Below are 22751 nucleotides of genomic sequence, written 5' to 3' on the forward strand. Positions count from 1 at the left end.
ATCCGTCAAATGAAAATATTTTATCCAGAGCTAGTAATATTGAAAACCCCCGCAATAAAAAAAAGAAAGAAAAAAAAGAATCTGGTTTGGGTACCAAATTAGTTTGTCCAACACTTTTTTTTTTTGCTTACAGGAAAACCAGCTTTGATAAAGATAAATAATCGAAGGAAATGCATAAGGGACCGGCATTTTTTGCAGTCCATACAAGGCTACATCAAAATCTGTTTTTGGAAGGTAGGAGTCGTCTTGAGCAAAAAAAAAGAGAATGGCTTTTTATTAATAGCTTTTAGCAAAACCACTTTCCGGTCCAAAAATGAAGATCAACAAAGTAACCGAAAAAACTTAGGCTGGTTCTCAAAAGTTTTTTTGGGGGGAGGGGGACTAAAATTTGGAACGGAGTAGGTAAACTCGCCAAAGTAATAAAATGCTTAAATAGATGAAGACTAGGGGCTCTACCCCTAATGGTTACGGTCCTCACAATTATGCATAAAATTTCAAATATTGTTGGGCGATCCACTTAGATAAGTGGTCAGGGAGGGGGGTTTTGGTCCGAAACTAAAGTCTCGTGTCGAGGGTTCTTACATCATTCTGCAATATTTTTTTTTCTATTTCACTGACTTTCAAAATAATCTTGTACTCCAAAAAGGGATTCGGATGGCCCAGAAAACATTCTATAAATGAAACTCCAATAGTGGGACAGGGATCCCTACTATGAAGGCTCAGGCCGAAAAAATTGTGGAAAATTGAGTCAGGATTATTGCTGATAGCTTCAACAGGAGTCAAAGATGGTTAAAACTAAAAAAAAAAGTTGGCGTGATGCAGCACATAAATGTTATTAGGAGAGGTTCATATATTTATTATTTGAATAAATACAAATAGTATATGAAAAGAACGGCAATACACAAGCAAGTATATCTAATAATTGTAATTGGTGATGATAATAGAGAAGCAGACGGATATAACCGGTTTTGCCTGCTTTAACCGTTTAGGAAACCTTTCTTAGTGGCAAAGAAGAAAAAGCGCAATTAGTTCGGTAAAAGGCATGTTGTCCAGGGTCTATAATAAATTGAGGCGACATTGGGGATGGAAGTATTTGACAAGTTTCACTATAGCAAAGAGGAGAAAAACAGTTAAAATTTGGCACTTTCTGTATACTTTTGGGAGAGTTAATGCCTGTTCTGCCTGTATTAATTCCCATTTCCTAAGATTTGGTTTTATTCATTTTGCTTGCTGAAATTCATGACGAAAAAAAAAAAAAAAAAGTTTTCCAGATATGGTTCACTAGCACTTTTGCTATTTACGACCGACAATATGAAAATATTCAATTAAGTACAAAATGGAGGAGGTATAAACAGGGCTGTTCAAAAATAGGCGCTAAGGTTGTGACTTTTGAACTCCTCTATACTACACCTAGTGGCGCGCGCCAAGCGTGGCAAAAGTATACCAAACATAGCAGAACTATTCCAGTCGTTGCGAGGACTATCCCACGTGTGGCGTAATTGGAAAAGGGTTCCTTCAAGCGTGGCAGGACTCTGCGGGACATGAGGCACTCTGAAAGTACACCAGGTGGAGGAAAGTGGGTGACCCCACTCGCTAAGGCAGACGGAAGGATTCTTGAGCGAGATAAGTTGACCCAGAAATCACAATGACCGACATCTCTCTTTTAAAGCTATCATATTCATAGGCCGCATATTCTTTATATTATTACTATTTTTGAAATACACACTAACATGGGCGTAGGCAGCATATTGTCTAGGGGGGCGCCCGTCGATAGTGTGATGGAGTTTTATCAACTGCTTTTTCCAAACCATCTGCTTTTTCAGCCATATCTAATGTAAATTTGAAGGTGTAGGGGGGAATAGCTGCCCCCCCAGTCCCCACCCCCTCCCTACGCCCATGCACACTAAGGCAATCACACTATGCACCCGAGGAATAAATACTGTGAGATTTGACCGGAGGCAAGGGCGTAAATCTAAGTATTGGCTCAATGGAAGAATAGGCAGAGATAGAGACAGGACTGGAATATTCTTGTGAGGCACAGAATCTTGTAAATCTGCCACCAGCAGTGTGACAACCCTTGTATTATAAAGGTTGCAAGACATTGAAGTTATGTCATCTATTGAAAGCTAAAGATAAACTGTCGAATTGGAGCCTGCTACGAAACATCGCCACAGAAATATGTAAATTGACATCGTCACGACATAAAACATCAAATCCAAACTTTGAGAGGCGAGGAAAATCGTGAACAAAATTTTGAAAAAAAAGCTAAAGACAATTTGCAAAGGACTGCCAAGTTCTTTCACTTAAACTTAGAGATATGATTTATATATTGGTGGACAGCAACCATACACACACAAACATGCGCACACGTATATATATATATATATATATATATATATATATATATATATATATATATATATATATATATATATATATATATATATATATATGTGTGTGTGTGTTTATATATAGCGACACGCTTCTATGTATGGATCCTCAGTGTCGCTTGTCTTCTAACTGTAGGCAGTTTGAGCCTTTTCTTAATTTCATGACGTCACCACAGGTTCGATACAACCACCCTGGGAAAAATACGAATTCTTTCCTAAGGTTATGACCTATTCAGATCGTTTTTGTGGCCAGTCATACTCGCTTTCTCGCTGTCGCTTGTGATTCGCACCGCGGCTAATTTTCTAACGGCATATCTCTCTTTTCTCACTTTGGCATATCTTTTAGCGGCGTATTTCTTCGTTCTTCTCTTTCATTTCTAATTCGTTCTACTCCTTGCTGTCGCATGTGTTGTAACCGCATATTTCTTTGATCTTCACTTTTGTTTTGACTTGTTTTAATTTTTGCTTCCGATTATCTAGGAGCCGGAAATGTTTTTGTTCTTCACTTTTATTTTTGAATCGGTGTAATTTTTGCTGACACTAGTATTCTGAAGGTATACTTCTTTGTTCTTCATTTTCGTTTATCATAAATTTAGACATTTTTCAATATCCTTTACCTTAGCTGCTCGGATGGGTCAGATCCGGTCAGATCGTATTGGTCTTGTCCAGGGCCGTATCCAGGATTTTTGTTCGGGGGGGGGGGGTACCCGATTTTTTCTCGTGGACTTTGTCTAAAATCCTCAAGCAACATTACGTTAGCTCGAGACCGTTAGTCCTCCCCTTGCGAACGAGGACGCGTCCACTAGGCATACTTTCGTATCTTTAAGGTTTTTTTTTTTTTTTCTAGAAACGCAAAAACAAGACAAGTATTTACATACAGTTAAATACTACAAGCTAATTTTTTTTTCAGACAGAAAAAAACAGAACGCAAAAAGAAGCCAAATAGCAGAAGTAGTCTATATATTTTTTATTTTATTTATTTTTTTAGCTAAAAGTAAGGACAAATATCTATAAAACGAAATCCAGGCGACGATTTTTCTTCCCGGCAAAAATGTCGATGACCTTGTCAGGGCAGATGTCAACGTCCCTCTAGACTACAAGGAGGGCTAAGCCACTCAATTGTTCTTCGCCTGTTGAATTTCTCAGCTAGGTTTTGAGCCATCTGAGCGTTGAGAAACTTCTTTCCGGAGTAGTAGTGCTAACTGATAACGTCGCAAGAACAGTCAGAAGAAGAAAATCATTTGGAAAAAAGGTGGCGTCGCATGCCTGAAGCGAAGACACAGCACAAGTGGGCCTCTCTGATGCCGGAATATTCTCCCACTTGATACGTCATAACTCAATTTCGTGCTTCAGACAGTTTGGCTCGGGAAGAAAATCGCCATACAAATCAACCAATGATTCCAGGTTTAATGCATTCAGATCGACAGAAACAATTTTGGCAGGAGAAAGGACGCTGAGATTTGACAGCAGTTTCTGGTGAAGCACAAATCGTTGTTTCAGTTCGGAAGTGGAGTGGTCCAGGAAAGGAATAAAGAGCGAAGTTCTATAGTGGTTGAGAAGGTCTGGATCGTCTACATGCATACTCCGGTCACCTCTCGTCCTTGGACGAGTCATCTCCAGTCCTAATTCGCTGGCAAAACGCTGAGCTTCGTCGAAAATAGACGTGAAAGCAGTAGCAGCATTTCCTCGCATTTCCTTTGTTTTTGAAAGGACAGTTTTCATGTGCCTGCATGCAGCTGCCAAATCACAGTCAACTGACTGAAGAGTCCTGAAAAGTGGAAGTGTAAGATATAAAAGCTCTTTGAACAAATGGAGACACACAAAAATTGCGATTGGTTCATCGTCTCCAGCAACTGCGCTGCTTTTATAGAAGTTTTTGCATTTCCGTTCTCTTCATGAGCTTCCAGGGATCGCACGATTGGTCAGTGTAGCTCAAGTAAACGCACGACTGAATCGTGGCGCTCCACCCATTTTATTTCGCAGAGTCGGGTTATAGCATGTGTCCTCGAATCCGGTAGTGTTTCATTGATCTTCTCTTTTAAATTATTTGTCTTGTGTGGGGAAGTATGGTAAAAAATGAAGACTTGTGAAAAGACATCGAAGAAATGTTTAAACGCCAGAATAGAGCATACAGAAGAGATGACCATGTTGAGACTGTGCGCACTACAATAGATGTAAAGCACCTTCGGATGCTTTTCACGTATAACAGCCTTTACACCCCTAAGATGCCCACTCATCGCTGCTGCACCGTCATATCCCTGACCAACCATCTTGTTCAGATTAAGACCAAGGCTTTCGAGAAATCGCAGGATTGATGAAGCCAGACCTTGCCCAGTCAAATCAGAAACTGGGGTAAAACCAAGGAGGTCCTCATGCAGGTTCCCTTTGAATGTGTAGCGGACGCAAACAGACAGGTGCGCCTTGTTCGAAACGTCCGCCGTTTCATCGACAAGCACCGAAAAGCATGGACTTGCGTTTACTCTTTTCACAATAGACTGCTGAAGAAGCTCCCCGGATGCGGCGATAACACCATTCTGGATGATGGGAGAAAGATATGTGGCATTTCCAGCCGCAGAAAGAAGATGGTTCGTCAGAACATCGTCACCATGTCTCGCCCTCAGCCGCAGTAGTGCTCGGAAGTTGCCATCATTGTGGGAAGGTTCTGGATCCGAGACTGAAACGGGGCCGGAATCGTTAGTACCACGAAGGGCAAGCTGTTGCCGCCCATAAAATATCACCGTCTCAACAATTGGTCGCAACTTCTGGCGATTTTCTTGAACCTGCGCTTTCAAGCCAAGTCTAGTTGAATCGCGATATTGTCCCGCCTTTTCTCCGAGACAGAAATGAAGTTTTCAGCCGATACGATGCAGTTTCAATGAAACTCTGCTTGTTGGTGAGCTGTGAAGCACTCTATCGCATCCTTCCAGTTCCTGAATGGTTTGGTGATTAGATTCCCCAAGCGCTGGTGGCAGCCTTTGCCAGCTGTCTCTGACGAGAACAGGACGCAAAATCTGCAAAAAGTAGCGTCCTCAGACGGAGAGTAGAACAACCAACTGAAACGAGCGAGCCAAGTTAACTGAAACTTCAGCTTCCGTTTTCGGACACTTGAAAAATGTAGGAGATATCTGGAGTCCAAGGGCTCTTCAGCAAACGTAGTTTAGAATTTGCATCGAGACTGGATGATTTGTTGACAAAACGACCGATGTCATTTGCAAACAACAACACAGACTGGGTTGGTGCAGGTGGCGTGTTGCGTCGTGGTTGGCTCCAGGGTCCGTAATTCAGAAGCTTCAAAGATGGCTCCAGTGCCCTTCAGATCCAAGGGTGTAGATGAATGCTCCGCAGATGTCCCGCTAACACCACTGTCAGAAACATCCCTGGTCCGCTTGGGCGCGAAAAACGTCGTAATGTCACACTTCCTCTTCATGTTGAAAATCGCTCTTCTCTTATCCAAGTCTGAAATTGAACTGAACTGACAATCTTGCACTCTTATAACATTTACCTCGAGCCCCCATTAATCCTAATTTTCTATGCAAGGTCTGACCTTGCATAATAAGGCGAACATGGGGTTACCTAATTGTGTAAGCTGATCACAACCTTTTACCCACAAAATTGCAATAGGATTTTTGTATTCCACAAAATACAAAGGGATAATAGCGCATATTAACCCTAATCTACTATGCAAGGTCAGGTGAACATGGGGTTACCTATGGTTACATAATTGCGTAAGCTGATAAGCACCGTTTACCCACAAAATACAATAGGATTTAGTGTGGGAGCATATTTTTTTTCTGGTAAGGTTTTGTCTTTACAAGTATTTTTAGACTAATTTCCGACTCGGTCAAAAATTTCGGGGGGGGGGGGGGGGTTTAAACCGGGTGCCCCCCCCCCCTGGATACGGCCTTGGTCTTGTCACGTTTTATAGTCGAGGTTCTTTATTTGCCAGTTTATTAACAGACTAATTACACATGGTATTTTATGCTTAGCAATGTTCTTTTTTGTATTCGAGAAAAAAATAGCTAAATAATTACAAAATTATTACACTTAGTATTTTATACTTAGCAATGTTCCTTTTTGTATTCGAGAAAAAAAAATAAATACAAAATTATTTCTCGTTTATAAAGATAGTAAATTTAATATGTGGGTCGATCTGAAATGCGGTTGAGTTCGGTGGGATTGAGTTTCACGGGGACTGATTTGAATGGGGGTGGAGATTGGGACTTGGAGGATAGATTGAATGGGGGTTGAGTTAAACGAGGGGTGAATTGACTGAGGGCTGAGTTAACTGGGATGACCTAACCATGGCTTAAATGAAGGAGAGGGGGGGATGAAATATACATACAGCGGGAAATTCATGTCAAGAACGGTCAATGAGCTGCATTAACAAGCGAGTTGACCTTCATGTCCATACACTTAGCTGTTAAGACATCAATATCCAAGCAATTCCTATGTAAAATCCGATATTTGCGTGCAACAAGTTACAGATAAGCCTACCCATCCAGTTTTAGAGTCTAGAACTCTGTCTCTATGACTTCATATTTATATTTATCGTTTCCTCATAAGAGTGGTTTTCCCAAACATGTCTGGCTGGACTTCAGTGCCTAAACAAGTGCATGGCCATCCGTACATGTACAGATATAGAAGTCTTGCTTTATGTGCACGTGAACGCCAATTTACATGATAAACATTCCATACATTAGTATTATCAAAAATACTTCGTAACGAGGCGTAAGTAAGGAGCAACTCGTGCTAATAGTAGCCGAAACTCCAGGAAAAAGGAATTTTAATCACAATATATAGAACAAAAAAATCTATGTTTTATTATGAAAATATATATGTGAATTCCAGTGAATTTAAAGTTACCCTCCAACAATTTGGGAGCCCTCAGAGTTTTTACTATTTTAAATGAAGGGTTAAATTCCCCAAAACAAAGGACTGATCTTAAGGTAAATTAAAAGTGAAATTAACATGTATGAGAACCCTAAATCCACTATCTACAAAATGTGAAATGTTTTATTTTTCCAGAAAAGGATAGCCATGCAGGTGGGTTTATTTCTGGGATAATCGTATCAGGCCAGTTATAGCAAATTATTGCTATCTTTTATTATTGCTTTCATCTTTGAATGAAAATTCAAAGATCCAGTGCTCTTTTTTGGGAGATCCTAATGCCTTAAAAGATGTTTCAGACCTATATTTTCAAACTTTTTTAGAGTGGCTCCTCAGGCAAATTGAGTAGATATTCAGATGGTTACAATTTTAACTTCTGACCTCCCTTAATTAGGAAGAATATATGGGCTAATATGGAATGGAGATTGCAGTGAGGGTGCTGAGGAAACGAAGCCCCTCTCTTATTGCGCTAACGATAGTTTATTTTGGAAAACTTCACTTTAGTTCGAAAAGGAAATACTGTAAATAAGCTTTTTTTTCGAATAATCGGCAATAATTAAACTTAGATGTAGACACAAGGGCTTCAAGAAAGAGGCCATTCTCATATTTACGGTAACCTTGGATATGGTATTAAAACCGAACAGAAATCATTTTATTTTTTCAAAATAAGGTGAAAAGTGAAATTAGAGCTTGAAACACAGATAAATTATTCCGCACATGTGGGCGGGCCGCCCTCTCCTCAACCCCCGTTATTTGCGCTAAAGTTCAGACTTTGTCTCCAATGCAATAAGGACGACTACTCAAAAACGAGGCCCATTGGAGTGGTATAAAAAGTAGTTATTATAATGACTCAAGAATAGAAGAGCTTATTGATGCGGATTCACTATATAAATAATAAAATTTCAGTTTAAATGTTTTAAAAGGTAATCGGTAAATGAAACACTTGCAATTACCCATTAACTACATTTGTCGCACCCGTAAATGCTTTCAATAGAACACTATTAATTCTTAGCGTTCATACCCTGGGAATTAGGATTGGGAATTAGGATATTCGGAATAATTTCTGTTCGTTTTAAGGTTTAACGTCACCCTTTTCTTTCATTCTGGCTTAAAATTCGCAACAAGAAACACAAGTTAATAAAACAGCTTGGGATAAAGGTGTGATTATTTAGCTTCCATTTCTGACATACGCATAAATAAAGGTATTCGATACCTTGAAGGATCACCCTTTCTCGTCCATAAACATATAAACTTTTTTAGATTGTGTGGCAAAACTATGTAGAATTGATTGGGCTGTCTTGCCATAACTTGTAGAGATAAGATAAGAGATCCGAATAAACGACAGAAAACTAAAGGTCGACACCTATTTTCCCAGAAATCTTAGAAACACCAATTAAATTCTCCCTTTATGTGCCAGAGAGAGAGAGATACTCAGTTTTAATGAAACTTGCATTATTAGAAAGTGCGAATAAAGTCTTTTTTTTACTAAGTTCAGGAAATGGGCGCCCATATAAATGTTCAAGAATACCTGCTTGGAAAACGCTGAAAATCAGCTCAAATAAAATATGATTTTAGCAATTGTACAGCTTTCGGAGCTTCCTGTGGCGCTACCCACTTTGCTTGAAAACCTTGCCAACCCAGGGATGTAAAATTTTATTTTTGTTTCAACCAAAAACCACAGATTCTCAATAGCTCTCGATGATGACTATACCCCTGGGATAATTCTCAAATGAACTTTTTGTCTTTGAAACGGTCAGCCGGCACTGAGGTGCGCAAAATTACTTTAAGGTATCAAATCCCCTTAAAGTCTTCTATGACAACCACGGATGAATATAATAGCCAAAAAAAGGCGTGATTATTTAGTTTCCATTTCTGACTGACGCTTAAGCAATAATTGGATTGGCTTGAGAAAATACACAAGAAAATCAAAAAACTGAATCAAAGCACACTTTTATATATAATATATATATATATATATATATATATATATATATATATATATATATATATATATATATATATATATATATATATATATATATATATATATATATATATATATATATATATATATATATATATATATATATATATATATATATATATATATATATATATATATATATATATATATATATATATATATATATATATATATATATATATATATATATATATATATATATATATATATATATATATATGTATATATATATATATATATATATATGTATATATATATATATATATATATATATATATATATATATATATATATATATATATATATATATATATATATATATATATATATATATATATATAAATGGCTTTAATACAATGCTTGACGTTATTACAGTACTGTCATGCCGCTTTTTTGCTTTTTAAATGCATATGAATATGACTCTATTCACACGAAAAATGTAATTTTTTTTTTCAAAATTAAAGCTCTACTAGTCTAGAGTGTAGTCAGTCAAAGGGCGCACGTCCTGCACCTGACCCACCAAAATATTACCATGCTCCACCAGTGGGGCCTGCTCCCCATGTGGGGAATCACAGCTCTAGGGTATTGTTTCGTTGCTATGTTAGAATCATTTCTTTTTCAATTACATCTCAGAGAGTATGAGCGCTGAGCATTATTGTAAAATAAAAGAAATCCCTTGTTTCCGGAGAAAATAAAAAAGCAATTAACTAGTAGGAGAAACGAAGTTTATAATTTTTAGAAAATAAACGGAAGAGAAGTAGTAGCCGTATGTAGGGCCATATGTGTAAAAATATCCCCAAAGAAAAATATGGGATATTTTCTTTGGGTGGGGGGCTAAAAGATGTGCAAAATTCAACACAAATTTGTTTAAATGTGATTTTGTTACTTTTGTATAAGTCGAACAAAAATTTTATGAGGGAGTCGAAATCAAGCACACCACCCCCTGGATACGGCCTTGGCTACAGGCGTCAGAATGCTGTATCGTCATGGAAGGTATGAGGTAGTCACAGTGTGTTTGTTATTATTTCTTCAACATCAAACTAATTGGGTACTTTTAGAGTATTGTTTCTTTTCCTTTACAATCATTTTCCATTACAATTATTCGGTTACAATCCGTTATAATCTCTTCTTTGAATTAAACCTTAGTGCTTATGATGTCAGACAGGGAATTCTCTCGTTTCCAGAGAAAACAAATAAGCAATGAAGACACAACATTTATAGTTTTTTGGTAGGGAAATAAAAGAAGTAGTAGTTGGAGTGTAAAGAGAAAATGTATCATCACTGCAGGCATTAGATCGTCACATTATGTTTTACGATGCAATAATTTAGATCCCTCTTAATTTTTCTTAAGAGGCCTAAGAAAATCTTCCTGTGACAAGTCTGTATTACACATACCAAGACACTAAATATTTATATATATATATATATATATATATATATATATATATATATATATATATATATATATATATATATATATATATATATATATATATATATATATATATATATATATATATTGGACCCATATTAGGTGTATTCATACATGAAAAATGATTTTCTACAATTCTCCTTTCGGTTGTCTTAAGAAAATGAGCTTTTTGGGGTTGTATCAAATTTTGCCAGTGTTACTACATTGAACTGCCAAAATAAATAAGAAGAAATTTACCTAGTTAATTTTGACAACGTTTTTCGTCTATAAGAGAATTTCCTCACTCCCATTGATAACAAAACCTTCTACGGAAAGCTTCGCCTTCTTAGCCTGTCGATGCCATTTGTTTTTAGCTTATTTTTCATGATTTTTCTTCTTTTTTTTATTGTGGACCCCATTTTTTCTAATTTTTTAAAATATATATGGTTGTGTAAGTTTCCACTTAAGAAATTCAACAATTATATTTCAATTACACTGTCCTGGATACTTTAATAATATCAAGGGGGAAAAATAGTTTTTTTTTTAATTTCTGTCAGTCTTGGCAAAATTTTTGCTGTGTAACCTATGGCTGATAACATGTCTTAAGCATGTTATAGAACTTCTAATATATAATATAAAAAATAATATCAATGTTAAATAATATAACATTTCTGATAATCAGATGGATCGTAGGCTATAAGGAAACGACTGACTTGGAAAACTTTTTTTTACTCTTGTTGATCAAAATTTTTGTCGTAAAATTTCGTAGAGGTAAATGAGGGTAAATTTCGTATACCAACTAATTAAAGAATCAAGGGTAGTGAAAATGAAATCTGGCTGTTGGAAATTGTTAGTAGAAATATGCACAATCACATGTATATCTTACAAAATCAGGAAAATCGGGTAAGTTAGATTCTTTTTTGTTTTTTGGTAGTACCTGGTTCCAAATTAAAAGCCAAAAAAAAAAAAAAAAAGCTAAAAAAGTAAAAAAAAATTAAAAAAAAGCTAAGAACACAGCAGCAAACAATTTAACAAGATAGCTTTCTTTTGAAGCTGTGGTTGTCATTGGGAATCAACAGGGTGCTAATAGGCCTATTAGAATTTACGAAAATTGGTGTTAATTTAATTCAATTAATTAGTTTTATCATTTATCTTCACGATTTAATGTGGCAATACCGCCGAAAATGTGATAAGACCCTAATGACTACATCAAAAGAAAAATATTGTAATTGCGGTTTTCAGGTATGCACAGAAATAAGACAAATACTGCAAATACCAAAGAGCAAATACTGTTTTAATTTTAATGTGCTCGGTACTTCAAGGCCTCTGCACTATTTGCAAGTTTTTTTTTTATTTCACAAATTCACAGATGTCTGAACAAGGGTGCTAATTCAAGAAAATATAGGGGAAAATGTAGGGGCAAGGATAAAAAAACATGGGCAATGATTTTGTCAATATTTTCATGAAGATGCAAAAAAGTATATTTAAAACGGGGGCGGTTCTTCATTTTTTGCGATTTTTAATGAAAATGTTAGTTTAATAAAATAGGCAATTTGAAAATGTAGGGGGGGGAGGTTGTGCCGGCCCATTCCACGTAATCGGCGCCTCTGTGAAAACAGTAACAACACGAGATTTTCTGAGAACCCGCGCAAAAGCTCTGCAATAAGCTTTCTTTCTGATGTAAACTACATATCATGGCAAAGAATATAATTGAATATAATTAAGCAAAATGCGCAACCCCCCCCCCCCCCAAAAAAATGACAGGGAAATTAAAGGACTCTTAGTCGTTCGTATTTTGAAAAGAGAATTAATATTATTCTGGAAATATTAGATCTAATAATTTGCCTATGCCTATAATCACAATATTAATTACAGGATGATAATTTGGTATCAGTTTCGTGACTTAGACTGGCTTTATTGTTTTTCCTTTTTTATCCTAATTGTGTTTTTCTTGTTGTTTTTTCTTCTAAAGCCTTGTCTTAATTCACCAATTAACTTTCCAAGCTCTACATAAGGTCGTTCTAAAGCTTTGTTAGAGAAATGTAACGTACACACAACAGAAGAATTTCTTCACATTTCTAGAAAACTTAGTAAAGCTTAGTCGGATCAAAATGCCGATTTGAAAAAACAGCAAAATGAGATTTTTTCCTTTGGGTCTTTACCCAAGCACTAGGAGGGGGCTGGGATACAATTAAAATAGAAATGACTTGGAAAATCTAATAATCAGAAATTTTCTGAATGCAATGATGTTAGATTTTTGTTCCTGCAGAAGAAAACTTAAGCTGTACTGTTATCCTAAACTAATTGGGCTCAGCGATTGGGGGTCCAAAATAAAATATATTCCCTCCACATAAGTTTTGGATTAGATGTGCACCACAATTGGCTTTCTAGCTTACTTTGTCGATTGGTGACGCTTGTGTAATTACTAAATATATCCTTTTTTGCTTATAACTGTGCGAAACACAAAATATTTGCCATCATTCTTAGCAATCTAGCAATTTAAAAACGGAACAGCTCTAAAGCTCTTTAGCAGGGAAAGTGTTTCGACATTTGGCAGGCATGATTACAAGCTGAATATGGTGTGGCCAACATTCTATTTAGGAGAGGTCGTATCCTCTCTATGACAGAGGGTTTTCTCTATCTAGCTATTAAAGGCTATGCTCAGAAAGTACTTATTTACGCTTGCTTTTTGCGATTTGGCGGGAGGGGCTAACAATAAAGGATTAAGGTTTATAATAGGGGAGAAATCAGGTACATAAAACATATGCAGTTAGATCCTCTATTCAATTGTCTTTCCAAATATAATAATTGCTGCCGTAGCAATTGCATCCTAGCCCTCCTCCCCTAATGAGGTAGATATAGCTCTAGGCTAGATACAAAAGTTTGCCGGTTTTTCATTCAAATAAAGTTTATTTGGTAGGCCTATTACAGTTAAGGTTACCCAGAGGATAGAAATTAGATAGGAAAAAAAATTGGAGTCTTCATCTAATCTTCGCTCGAAAGATAATAAGCATCGCAATTGCCTGTCAGCCCCTCCCCTTCTGGAGGGACTACTATAGTCATATTGTATATTCTAAAGTTTACTGATTTTGAGGGTTTGCCATTTTTTGCTTATTTCTCATCAGCAGTTCGTTCAAAATGCCAAATAAGGCCAATTCACAAAAAAAAGAAAAAAAACAGCAAACTTTTGTTTATAACCTATTGCTATATCTGACCCAACTAAAGTGGGGAGGGGGTGTAATGCAATGGTGACGGTAGTAATGATTAGGTTTAGAAAGAAAGAACGTTGAATGAAAAATCGAATTGTATATTTTTTATTATTTGATTTCTGTAGCGTAAATAACTTTAGCCAAAGTTTAAACGGAAAATCTTGCCTGTCACATTTCATAAATTATATCCGTATAAAGGTAAGAATCTTTGCCTTCTAGCAACTGCTTATCAATCAAAGTCACTTCTTTGCTTGTTAAGAAAAGACTGAATAATCTTCAGCTTCGTGAAGATATAAATGAAAATTGTTGCTCATTGTGAACAAATAGCGGCGCAAGAACTCCGGGAATGTTTGGAACTATTCAGCGGAAACAGGTCCGTGTCGCGGAAGTTCCGTAGGACGGGTCATACGGTAACTTATGAAAAATGCCAAGTTTCTCAGTGTAAATGTTTTACTATGAGATTAATTTTGAAAGATTGACATGTAAGAAAACCTTTGTGGTATTCACGCAAGCATCCATCAGTTTTAAATATGAATTCATAATTAACCACCCAAGTGTTCTTTTGTTCACTCGGCCAGGAGTAGACCAGTGTCCTATTTTAATGGCAATTTTCGTTAAATTGACCTTAAGTAGGTAAGCATACAGGACTTGATTGATTTTTTTAAGGTGGCGGGGGGAATACTTAGGGGGACGCGGTTAAATTCAGAAAGAAACAGTTGAATTATGAAAATGTTTGAACATTTTATGACAAAGCGTAAGAAATTTAGGATTCTGAGGGAAACCTGACACATGGCCTGCTATATTGAAACATCATCAGCTTCGTTACTAATAAGCTGAAATTGTTGCTCATGTGAACAGCTTAGAGCCATCAAGAGGAAACAGGTCCTAAGTTCCATGGAAAGGTAGTTGGATAAGCTATAGAAAACAATAATTTGTTAAGTTAAACAACATAGAATTTGGTAAATATTGCAACAATATATTCTGGCCAATTAAAAAGAAACACTTATGAGTTTTTTAAAGTGCAGTCATTACTACCCCTTTGTCATTTCTGGAATGTCGGCGATGAATACATTTGTTTCCCATCTTTACATAAAATTTTACAGAATCAGCATTTTCCAGGCAACTACTCAGGAATTTATCTTTTTCAATGCAGGAAGAGGAGGAGGGGAGTTTGGAAGAGGGGTTTATTCTAGGAAGAAACTGGGACCGGTATAAAGAAACGTACATAATTATAGGAAAAATTATAAAAATGATGAGGTATCGACAGGGGCTGGACCCATAGACCTCATCCTAAACGTTTTGGGCCCCGCAGACAAGACAAATTGGAAGAAACTAAAGTTGCACCAATGGCACAACCTGAAATGTTTCCGAGGGTAAGCCTATAATGGGTATACACGATAGGTTTTCTTGAAACCCAACCTTAACTCTAGCCCCAATGTTACGGCTAAAGGAGGCGAAAATCAGAAAGCATTAGACTTAGAGTGAAAGCTTTATTCTTATTGATAACTTTATATTCCCCCCGCCCTAAACTAAAACTTGGATAGAAATACATGTCTAGATTAAAGCTTTTGCCTACTTTATTTTCAGTGTCTTATTAGTTCTGTTTATTATTTTAAAGATTTGTTTCCAGTTTGCCTTTTTTTTATCAACAGAAAGCAATGGAAAGGAAGGCTGTACCAAGGATTTTTGTTCGGGGGGAGGGGGTATTTTTTCTGGAAAGGGGCCATGGAAAATTTTTTAAAAGCGCATCGAAATTTGATTACAGGCATTTTGTTCAGTTTTTTTCTAGTCGGACAACAATTTCAAGGGGGCTCAAATCCCCTTATCCCCTCCCCCTGGATACTGCTTTGACGGAAAGTGAAGTTTTATCTACTACAATAATCTACAAATCAAAATTTAAACTAGGATGGTTCAATACAATGAGTCTTTAAACGTGTTTTAAGCTAAAGTGCCTTTTGCTTTCGGGCAGGGCTGGATAAAATCTGTTCAAGGAGGGCGGGCCACTGACAAAAACTTTGGGTACTTGAAAATGTTGATTTTTGGGCCCACCACAAGAGCTTGGAAAAAATTGATACTCCACATTAACAGCCAGTAATGAGCTCAAGAACTTTACCCTTGACATATATTAGGCTATCCGCTTCGAATCAAGCTATATTTCCTAATATTAGAAAAATGTTCAACTGCTTTGCAATCGATTTAATAAATCAATAGAAATTTTAACTCTGGTGGAGTGAGATTCTTGCTGAACTGAGTGAGGTGAAGTGAGAAGCTGAAAAGGGAAGTCGTGTTAAAAAGAACTTTGTTCTGGGTTCATTTCAATATCCATCCCACAACTTACTCGTCAAATAGAATTATCCCTCTATAGGTACATAACGAGACCTTTTGATAGAGGAGGGGGGAATAATGAAAATATTCAATGATTTTGGTAAGAAATACCCAGAAATTTTCGAAAAATTAGAATTTCGAGGGGAGCAAAATCCCCCCTCCTACGTACGTCACTGTCCCTATTTTATAATAAAAAATTGTCTCCTTGTGTTGTTGAACTACATGCGAGTATTTTTTGAACTTTAATCTGCTACAGAAGAAATAAAGCTCCTTCTTCCAAAATTAGATTATGGAAAGCCCTTAAGGTATGAAAAGCGTCTTCTGGAACGAAAGAGTCTTTTCGAACAGTTCTATTGTCCTTATTCATATCAACCAGATGCATAAGCAAAATACTTTGCTTAGGGGGGACGAAATTTTGGTAGAAGCGGTTGGGGACACAACTTGTAGTAAAGCACAATAATTGAACGAATCGAGCAGAAAATCTAGGAAATCAAATGAAAATTGGAACAGTCATTATATTTCTGGAGGCAACGATATCCCCAAGGCAAAATCATCAAGTAGTGTTCCTTTTAATAGAGGAGTTGATTTTTGCCAAATCAAAGACGCTGTTCTAATCCCAAAGGAAAAAGATTCCACAATTTCCCATCAACGCTTAGATCATTTATTTAATGTTTCATGTGATAGTGTTGATGGAAGATCACAACAAACGTGGAAGTGCAGTGTTTCCAAGTTTTTCCGGGTCAAGATATTTTTAGGCATTTTCTGACCGAATTGGAACCTAGTGTTTTGAATTTTATCTTCTTGAAATTAAGCAGAAAAACCCAAAAAAGATTTTATTTTAAATACAATGTCAACTAAAACCTAAATAAATGGATTAAAAACCAACTTTTTCCAAAACAGAAGTTCTTCACAGAAAAGTGAAGAACTACGTTAAACCGAAGACAAGCATAAATAAAATCAAATAATAATCCGAACTTAAAACGAACAGACATCATTTATCAATGAATAAATGAAACCCAAAACATTCAGATACTACAATTTAAAAAAAAAATAAATATAATACGATGACCCTTTAATTAAATTTTGATTTTTAATACCCTCCTCCTAGTAAATATTGAAACGGGTACATTGTTTCAACAATGATTATTAGGGATGCATCCAGGTCATTAGAAAGCCACATTTTCAATAATTCAGGAACGGCTAAGGGTATTAGGTTGAAACTTCCAGAGAGTCGAAGGGGATTTTGAACTTAGCTAAAGACCCTCTTAGTATATTGGTTCTTGAAAGGGTGTATCTACAATATCTCAGGAACAGCTAACGGGACTAAGTTTAAACTATTATGGGATATTGAGGAGATGTTAACTAAATGAGAAGACAGTGCGTGTATCTAGGTTGGCTAAATGACGTATTTGCAATATTTCAAAAGTTGGTAAGGGTGTTTAGACTTTAGTCTAAGTATTATAGAATATAGACTTTTACTGTTAGGGAAGGGGCCAGTACCCAAACTCTTTTTGTAGTGATTTTTGTTCGCTTCGCATATTCAATTTGTAACTCGTTTTAAGATTTATTTATTCATTTATATAGGCATCTTTTTTATGTTTGTTTGCTATGGTTTTTATATATATTTCTGTTTGTTTCATTTGTTCTTTAATAGTAATTTCCTGTCGTTTTGGGTTTGAATTATTATGGTTTTTATTTCTTCTGACTTTAAGTTTAATAAGGCCTTTACTTCTCATATGAAAATCTTCTTTTTTGGAAAGTTTTTAAAATTGATTTCTGTTCGCTTTGATTGCCAAATTTTCAAGTTTTTAGCATTCCCCAATTCAAGATGGATTTTTTTTTTCAAAATCAATGTTTCGCCAAAGTATCAAAATTAGTATCAAAGTAGCTATGTCAAAGTAACAGTATCGAAGTAAAAAAGTATCAAAGTAAAAAAGTATCAAAGTAAAAAAAAGTATCAAAGTAACAATAAGCAACTTGCATAAGTTACAGCCCTTGCAGCATAAATCAAAGTCCGCACCGTAAATTAGTAAATCAAAGTACCAATGTAACAATAAGCAACTTGATAACTTACATCCCTTCCCTCAGGGGATGGAGTGTCTAAACGCCGGAAGCACAGTTATATGGCCTTTGGACTATTTTGAACAAAAGGGCTATCTCAAAATTTTGACCAGATACATTTGGAGAAAAGGTATTGGGGGTTGGTTGCCATTTAATCCCTTTTGACTCTTAAAAAAAGAACTCTAAGTTTCAGTTTTAAATCGAATGAACCCCCTCCAAAGTTTGTACGACCATCGCTTGTAAATGAAGTGCCTCTGGCGTACTGCAAAGCTCCTCAGAAGTGGAAATGCATGAAAAGGTTAGGATGGAGTGCGGGAGGGAGGGGGGCTAAAATTTGTTTTCCAAAACGTAGGGAAGGGCATTTTTAGATTTTTTCAATAAAGCACTTGACTGAAGTAATAGTTGAAACTGTTTTCAGTTTCCGTTGTGTAGACTGAATTTTACATCAAAACAAAGTTCGTATAAAATGAAGTCACAAACGTCATAGTTTTGTACAATTATTTGTTTATACTTGGTCATTAATGTTTCTAAAAAGCGAGTGATTTCAAGGAAAAGATAATAAGTTTCCCAAAATCACAGTCTTTAACAGTAAATACACTTAAATTAAATCTGAAATCAGAGGCCCATTGCCAAATAGTCATAGCCCATTGCCAAATCTATCAATTTCTTCAAGGACTTTGGAGTCATCAACATAAATTGTACACAGCTTGCATAGTTTGATAGATTGTTGCTAGTGCTCACCATTGTTCCATTTCAGTGATTTTTGGTGCTAGTTTTAGCTGCCATGATCAGGCAGATTGAAGCCTCCGCTGAGATTATTCGGCTAAAATCACTTAGCAAATTAAATTCAACCGTTTTGGCGCCGTCTATACTAGCGGTTTTAAGTTCGCTGGACTTACTGCAATCTGAAGCAGAGGACTCCCGCACTACGCGTAAAAGGAGACATAAAAAATGGCGTAAATATTCAGCAGGCGTTAAAGCCAGAAGGCGAAGACCCCTTGATTGTCTACCAATATCTGTTATTATGACTAAGAGACACTCGCGCACAAACAACCGGTGCCCTTCGACCTACCAGAACATTGTCTCGATTTGACTCACGGAGCTCCCACCTTTACTCTTTCCGGCAGCTGCTAGTTCAACTATCAACTATACCTATTGCCCAACCCCAGTAATAAGACCTGAACCACCTTGTCTGAAGAGAGTAATGCCCAATGTGGTACTCTGTAACACCCGATCCCTCTCTAACAAAATGAATGAACTTAAAACTGTCCTGAGGCAAAATAACTTAGCTATTGCTTTAATTACCGAATGCTGGAATGTGACTAAACAAAATTGCTCAGTCGCTGGCGTAGCCACTTGAATTTTAAAAACATAAAAAACAGGCTTCAGTCCCAAAGGGGGAGGTATTGCTATTTTATTCCGGAGCTATATTACCTAAAGGGTATTTGTCAAACAACATTATTCCGACCATGAGTCTCTATGGATTTACACAAAGCTCAAGTCACTACCTCTCCATTTCTCTAACATTATTTTAGTGGCAGTTTACTATCCTGAGAGTGCCAGAAATCATAAAGAACTGATTTTGCACCTCCAGAAAGGAGTAGCCTATTGCCGCACCAAATTCAGTTGTCCGGTTATCGTTGTGCGTGGCGATTTTAACCAAACTAACAAGCAGTACTTGGCTCACAGCCTCGGACTTAAGAAAGTTGTAAAACCTCCAACCCATATAGCCGGCGGAACATTGGACCTGATCCTAACTGATTCCGACGAGTTTTACACCGACCCAGTTTGTTTAGAGTGCGCTAGGAAAATCTGATCACTTTACTGTTCTTTGAAAAGCAAAAGCTCCGACAAATAGACCGAAACGAACACAGTTTGTCGTTCGTCCCACCACGAGTCAAATATTTGTTCTTTCGGACGCTGGATCAGCCAACATGATTTCTCAGAAATCATAAATGAGCAGAATCTTGACAAGAAGACTCAGCTGTTTAACTCCGTTTTGTACGAAAAATACAAGGAGCACTTTTCAACAAAAACAGTCTATAGATCTTATACTGACCGACCGTGTATCACACCTGAGATTAAAGCCCTTATCAAACAGCGGGGTCATTCGCATGATGCTCGATTGCGCAACAAAGTCGTTGCTCTTTGTCGCACAGCCAGAAGAACTTACGCATCTAACCATGTTAATCCTACCCTATTCAGTAACAGCAAAAAATGGCATGAGTCAGTGAAAAGGTTAACAAGTAAAACCGTGATCCTCACTTAAAAATCCTGAAAGAGGACGACACTTATGTAACAGCTACTGAGGTTAATGTTTGTTTTGCTGGTATTTGCACCACTTACCCGAGTTTCTCACAAGAGGAACTAGCTGCATTCCTTGACACTAGTGCTTCTTGTGAACAACGGCCGTCAGTTGAGCCCCATCAAGTATGCACAGACCTAATGAAGCTCAAACCTCGTAGCTTCTCATATCCTGGAGAAATCCCAGTGCGTCTCCTTCGTGAATTTGCGCTTTTCCTTGCTACCCCACTCGCTAGTATCATCAACCTTTGCATAACACTCGGCAAATTTACCGACCCCTGGAAAAAATCCTAAATCAAAGTTATCCCTGAGAAATCCCCGCCAAAATCATACGATGACTTAAGGCCTATCTCGATGACTCTCTGCATGGCCAAGGTAACAGAGACCTTCGTTGCAAGACTGCTGATGAGTGACATAGAACCAAATATAGACCCTATCCAGTACAGATGCCTCAGCGGCTCCAACACGTCAGTGTACTTACTGCGTCTGTATGACGACATTCTATTGTGGCTCGAGAAAGGGAAAAACTTGGTAGACTTGGCCTTCGCTAACTACAGAAAAGCGTTCGATCTCATCAAACACATTATTGCTCTCAATAACCTAAGTGAAATGGGCGCCAAAAGTGACTTGCTGCATCTAGTCGCGGATTTTCTTTCCCAGCGGGAGCAGTGCGTTTTCGCTCTTAGCGAAGATGATTCAAATTCAGCATTTCTCCCAATCACTTGCGGTGTCCCTCAGGGCACTAAACTAGCCGGTATTATTTTCCTCGCTGGGATTAACTTCATCCTGCGTACATTCAAGGACAGATATAAATTCATTGATGATCTGTCATTCTTACTGAAATACCTACTAGAAGGCCAATTGGCGATCCCCCTTTTTGATCCTAGTCTACCCACGGTTTTTCAGAATGAATGCGAGCGAGCTAGCCTTACCTTCAATGAGCAGAAGTACAAGGTGTTTCGTTTCAACACTCTTAAATCGGACTTCAAGGAGCCCCCTACCTTGTTTAAAACAGTTGGCAGTGAGAAAATTCTGGGGGTAATCTTCTCCGTTGACTGCAAGTTCACAAACCACGTAATGGACCTTGTATGAAAAATGTATGCCACGCTGCAGTCACTGATTACCATGATGCGGTTCGGGTTCAGTGTGAATTTCATGAAGCTTACCTTCAAGACTTATATCCTACCCATCATTGAATATGTGTGCCCAGTGTGGGGCCCTATTGTACAGTTGAGTGCTGGGACGTGTCGAGATATCGAAGCTATCCAAATACGGGCTTGTAAGATTATGGTGGGTCAGGCCTTTACTGCTTATGACAATGCGCTTAAGGTTCTTGGCCTCGAGTCGCTTTTTTACCCACGGCAGAGACTTATTTGCCAGTTCGGCCATTTCCTGCTCCGTAGGAGCAACCACACGCCGATCCTGCCCCCGCGAGCCCCCGTTAAGTCCCGTACCCCGAGACAATACAAGCTAAATCCAGTGACATGCCGTACGATTCGCTACCAGCATTCCTTTGTCCTCCCCTTTTTACAGACATAGTCAACAAATCCTAAGAAAAGTAATATGGTTTTATTCATTTCTTGTTGTCGTATTTGTTATTTAATTTTGTCGTATTTGTAAAAACCTAGGTATCAGTGCTTTCAGCGCTAAAAAGAATAAGTTTAATAAAATATATCTATGTCTATGTCTATGCAGATACGTATTTGTTTGAACAAATTGTGTAGTATTCCATTTTTATAGGATAATCCATCGGTGGCGGAGGAAGCTAGATTGTCAGACTGTTTCATCACCACAACTTGTAAATCAATAAATATGGATGATAAATCTATGAAGAAGTCTTCATTGGAATAAATTTGTAAATGTATGTTTTCATAGAGGGGTTGTTGTGGGTAGAATTGTTCATAGTATCCATTTTTTACACTGACATCTAACCTTTCTGCATTGAAAAGATTTAGAGATGTGGTGACAGTGGGAAGAGATTCCTTGTGCGGTAGATATGCCATTTCAGTCTAGAAAAAGAAATACTTTTTCGATGTAACAAGTTGTCTACTTGGTTTCTTTTTCTTATTCTTTGACAAGAGTGATGTCTTTCGTTTCTGACCTGAGTAGAGACTGATGAGTGATGAGGTGTTTCTAGACCTTTTTAAACCTTTTCCACTTTGTCTTGATTTCAATCGCTC

The 22751-nt window shown here is 37.1% G+C and overlaps 2 protein-coding genes across 2 annotated transcripts in view; one reads left to right on the forward strand and one right to left on the reverse strand.

Annotated features, from left to right (window-relative positions):
• Positions 1–14145, reverse strand: part of LOC148953824 (growth hormone secretagogue receptor type 1-like) — a 160774-nt gene extending 146629 nt beyond the window's left edge. Inside the window, exon 1 of the mRNA XM_089086835.1 lies at positions 14047–14145. The gene's annotated coding sequence lies outside the window, so the exon portion shown is untranslated. The remainder of the gene's footprint in view (positions 1–14046) is intronic.
• A 6780-nt stretch (positions 14146–20925) lies between these two features.
• On the forward strand, positions 20926–21663 carry LOC148953825 (uncharacterized). The gene has a single exon (XM_089085916.1). The coding sequence runs from the start codon at positions 20926–20928 to the stop codon at positions 21661–21663; it is 738 nt and encodes a 245-aa protein (XP_088942042.1).
• Positions 21664–22751: the final 1088 nt, after the last annotated feature.

The sequence above is a fragment of the Artemia sp. Qi Xiang Cuo genome, chromosome 3 (genome assembly GCF_049724085.1).
Source record: "Artemia sp. Qi Xiang Cuo chromosome 3, ASM4972408v1, whole genome shotgun sequence".
NCBI lineage: Eukaryota > Metazoa > Arthropoda > Branchiopoda > Anostraca > Artemiidae > Artemia > Artemia sp. Qi Xiang Cuo.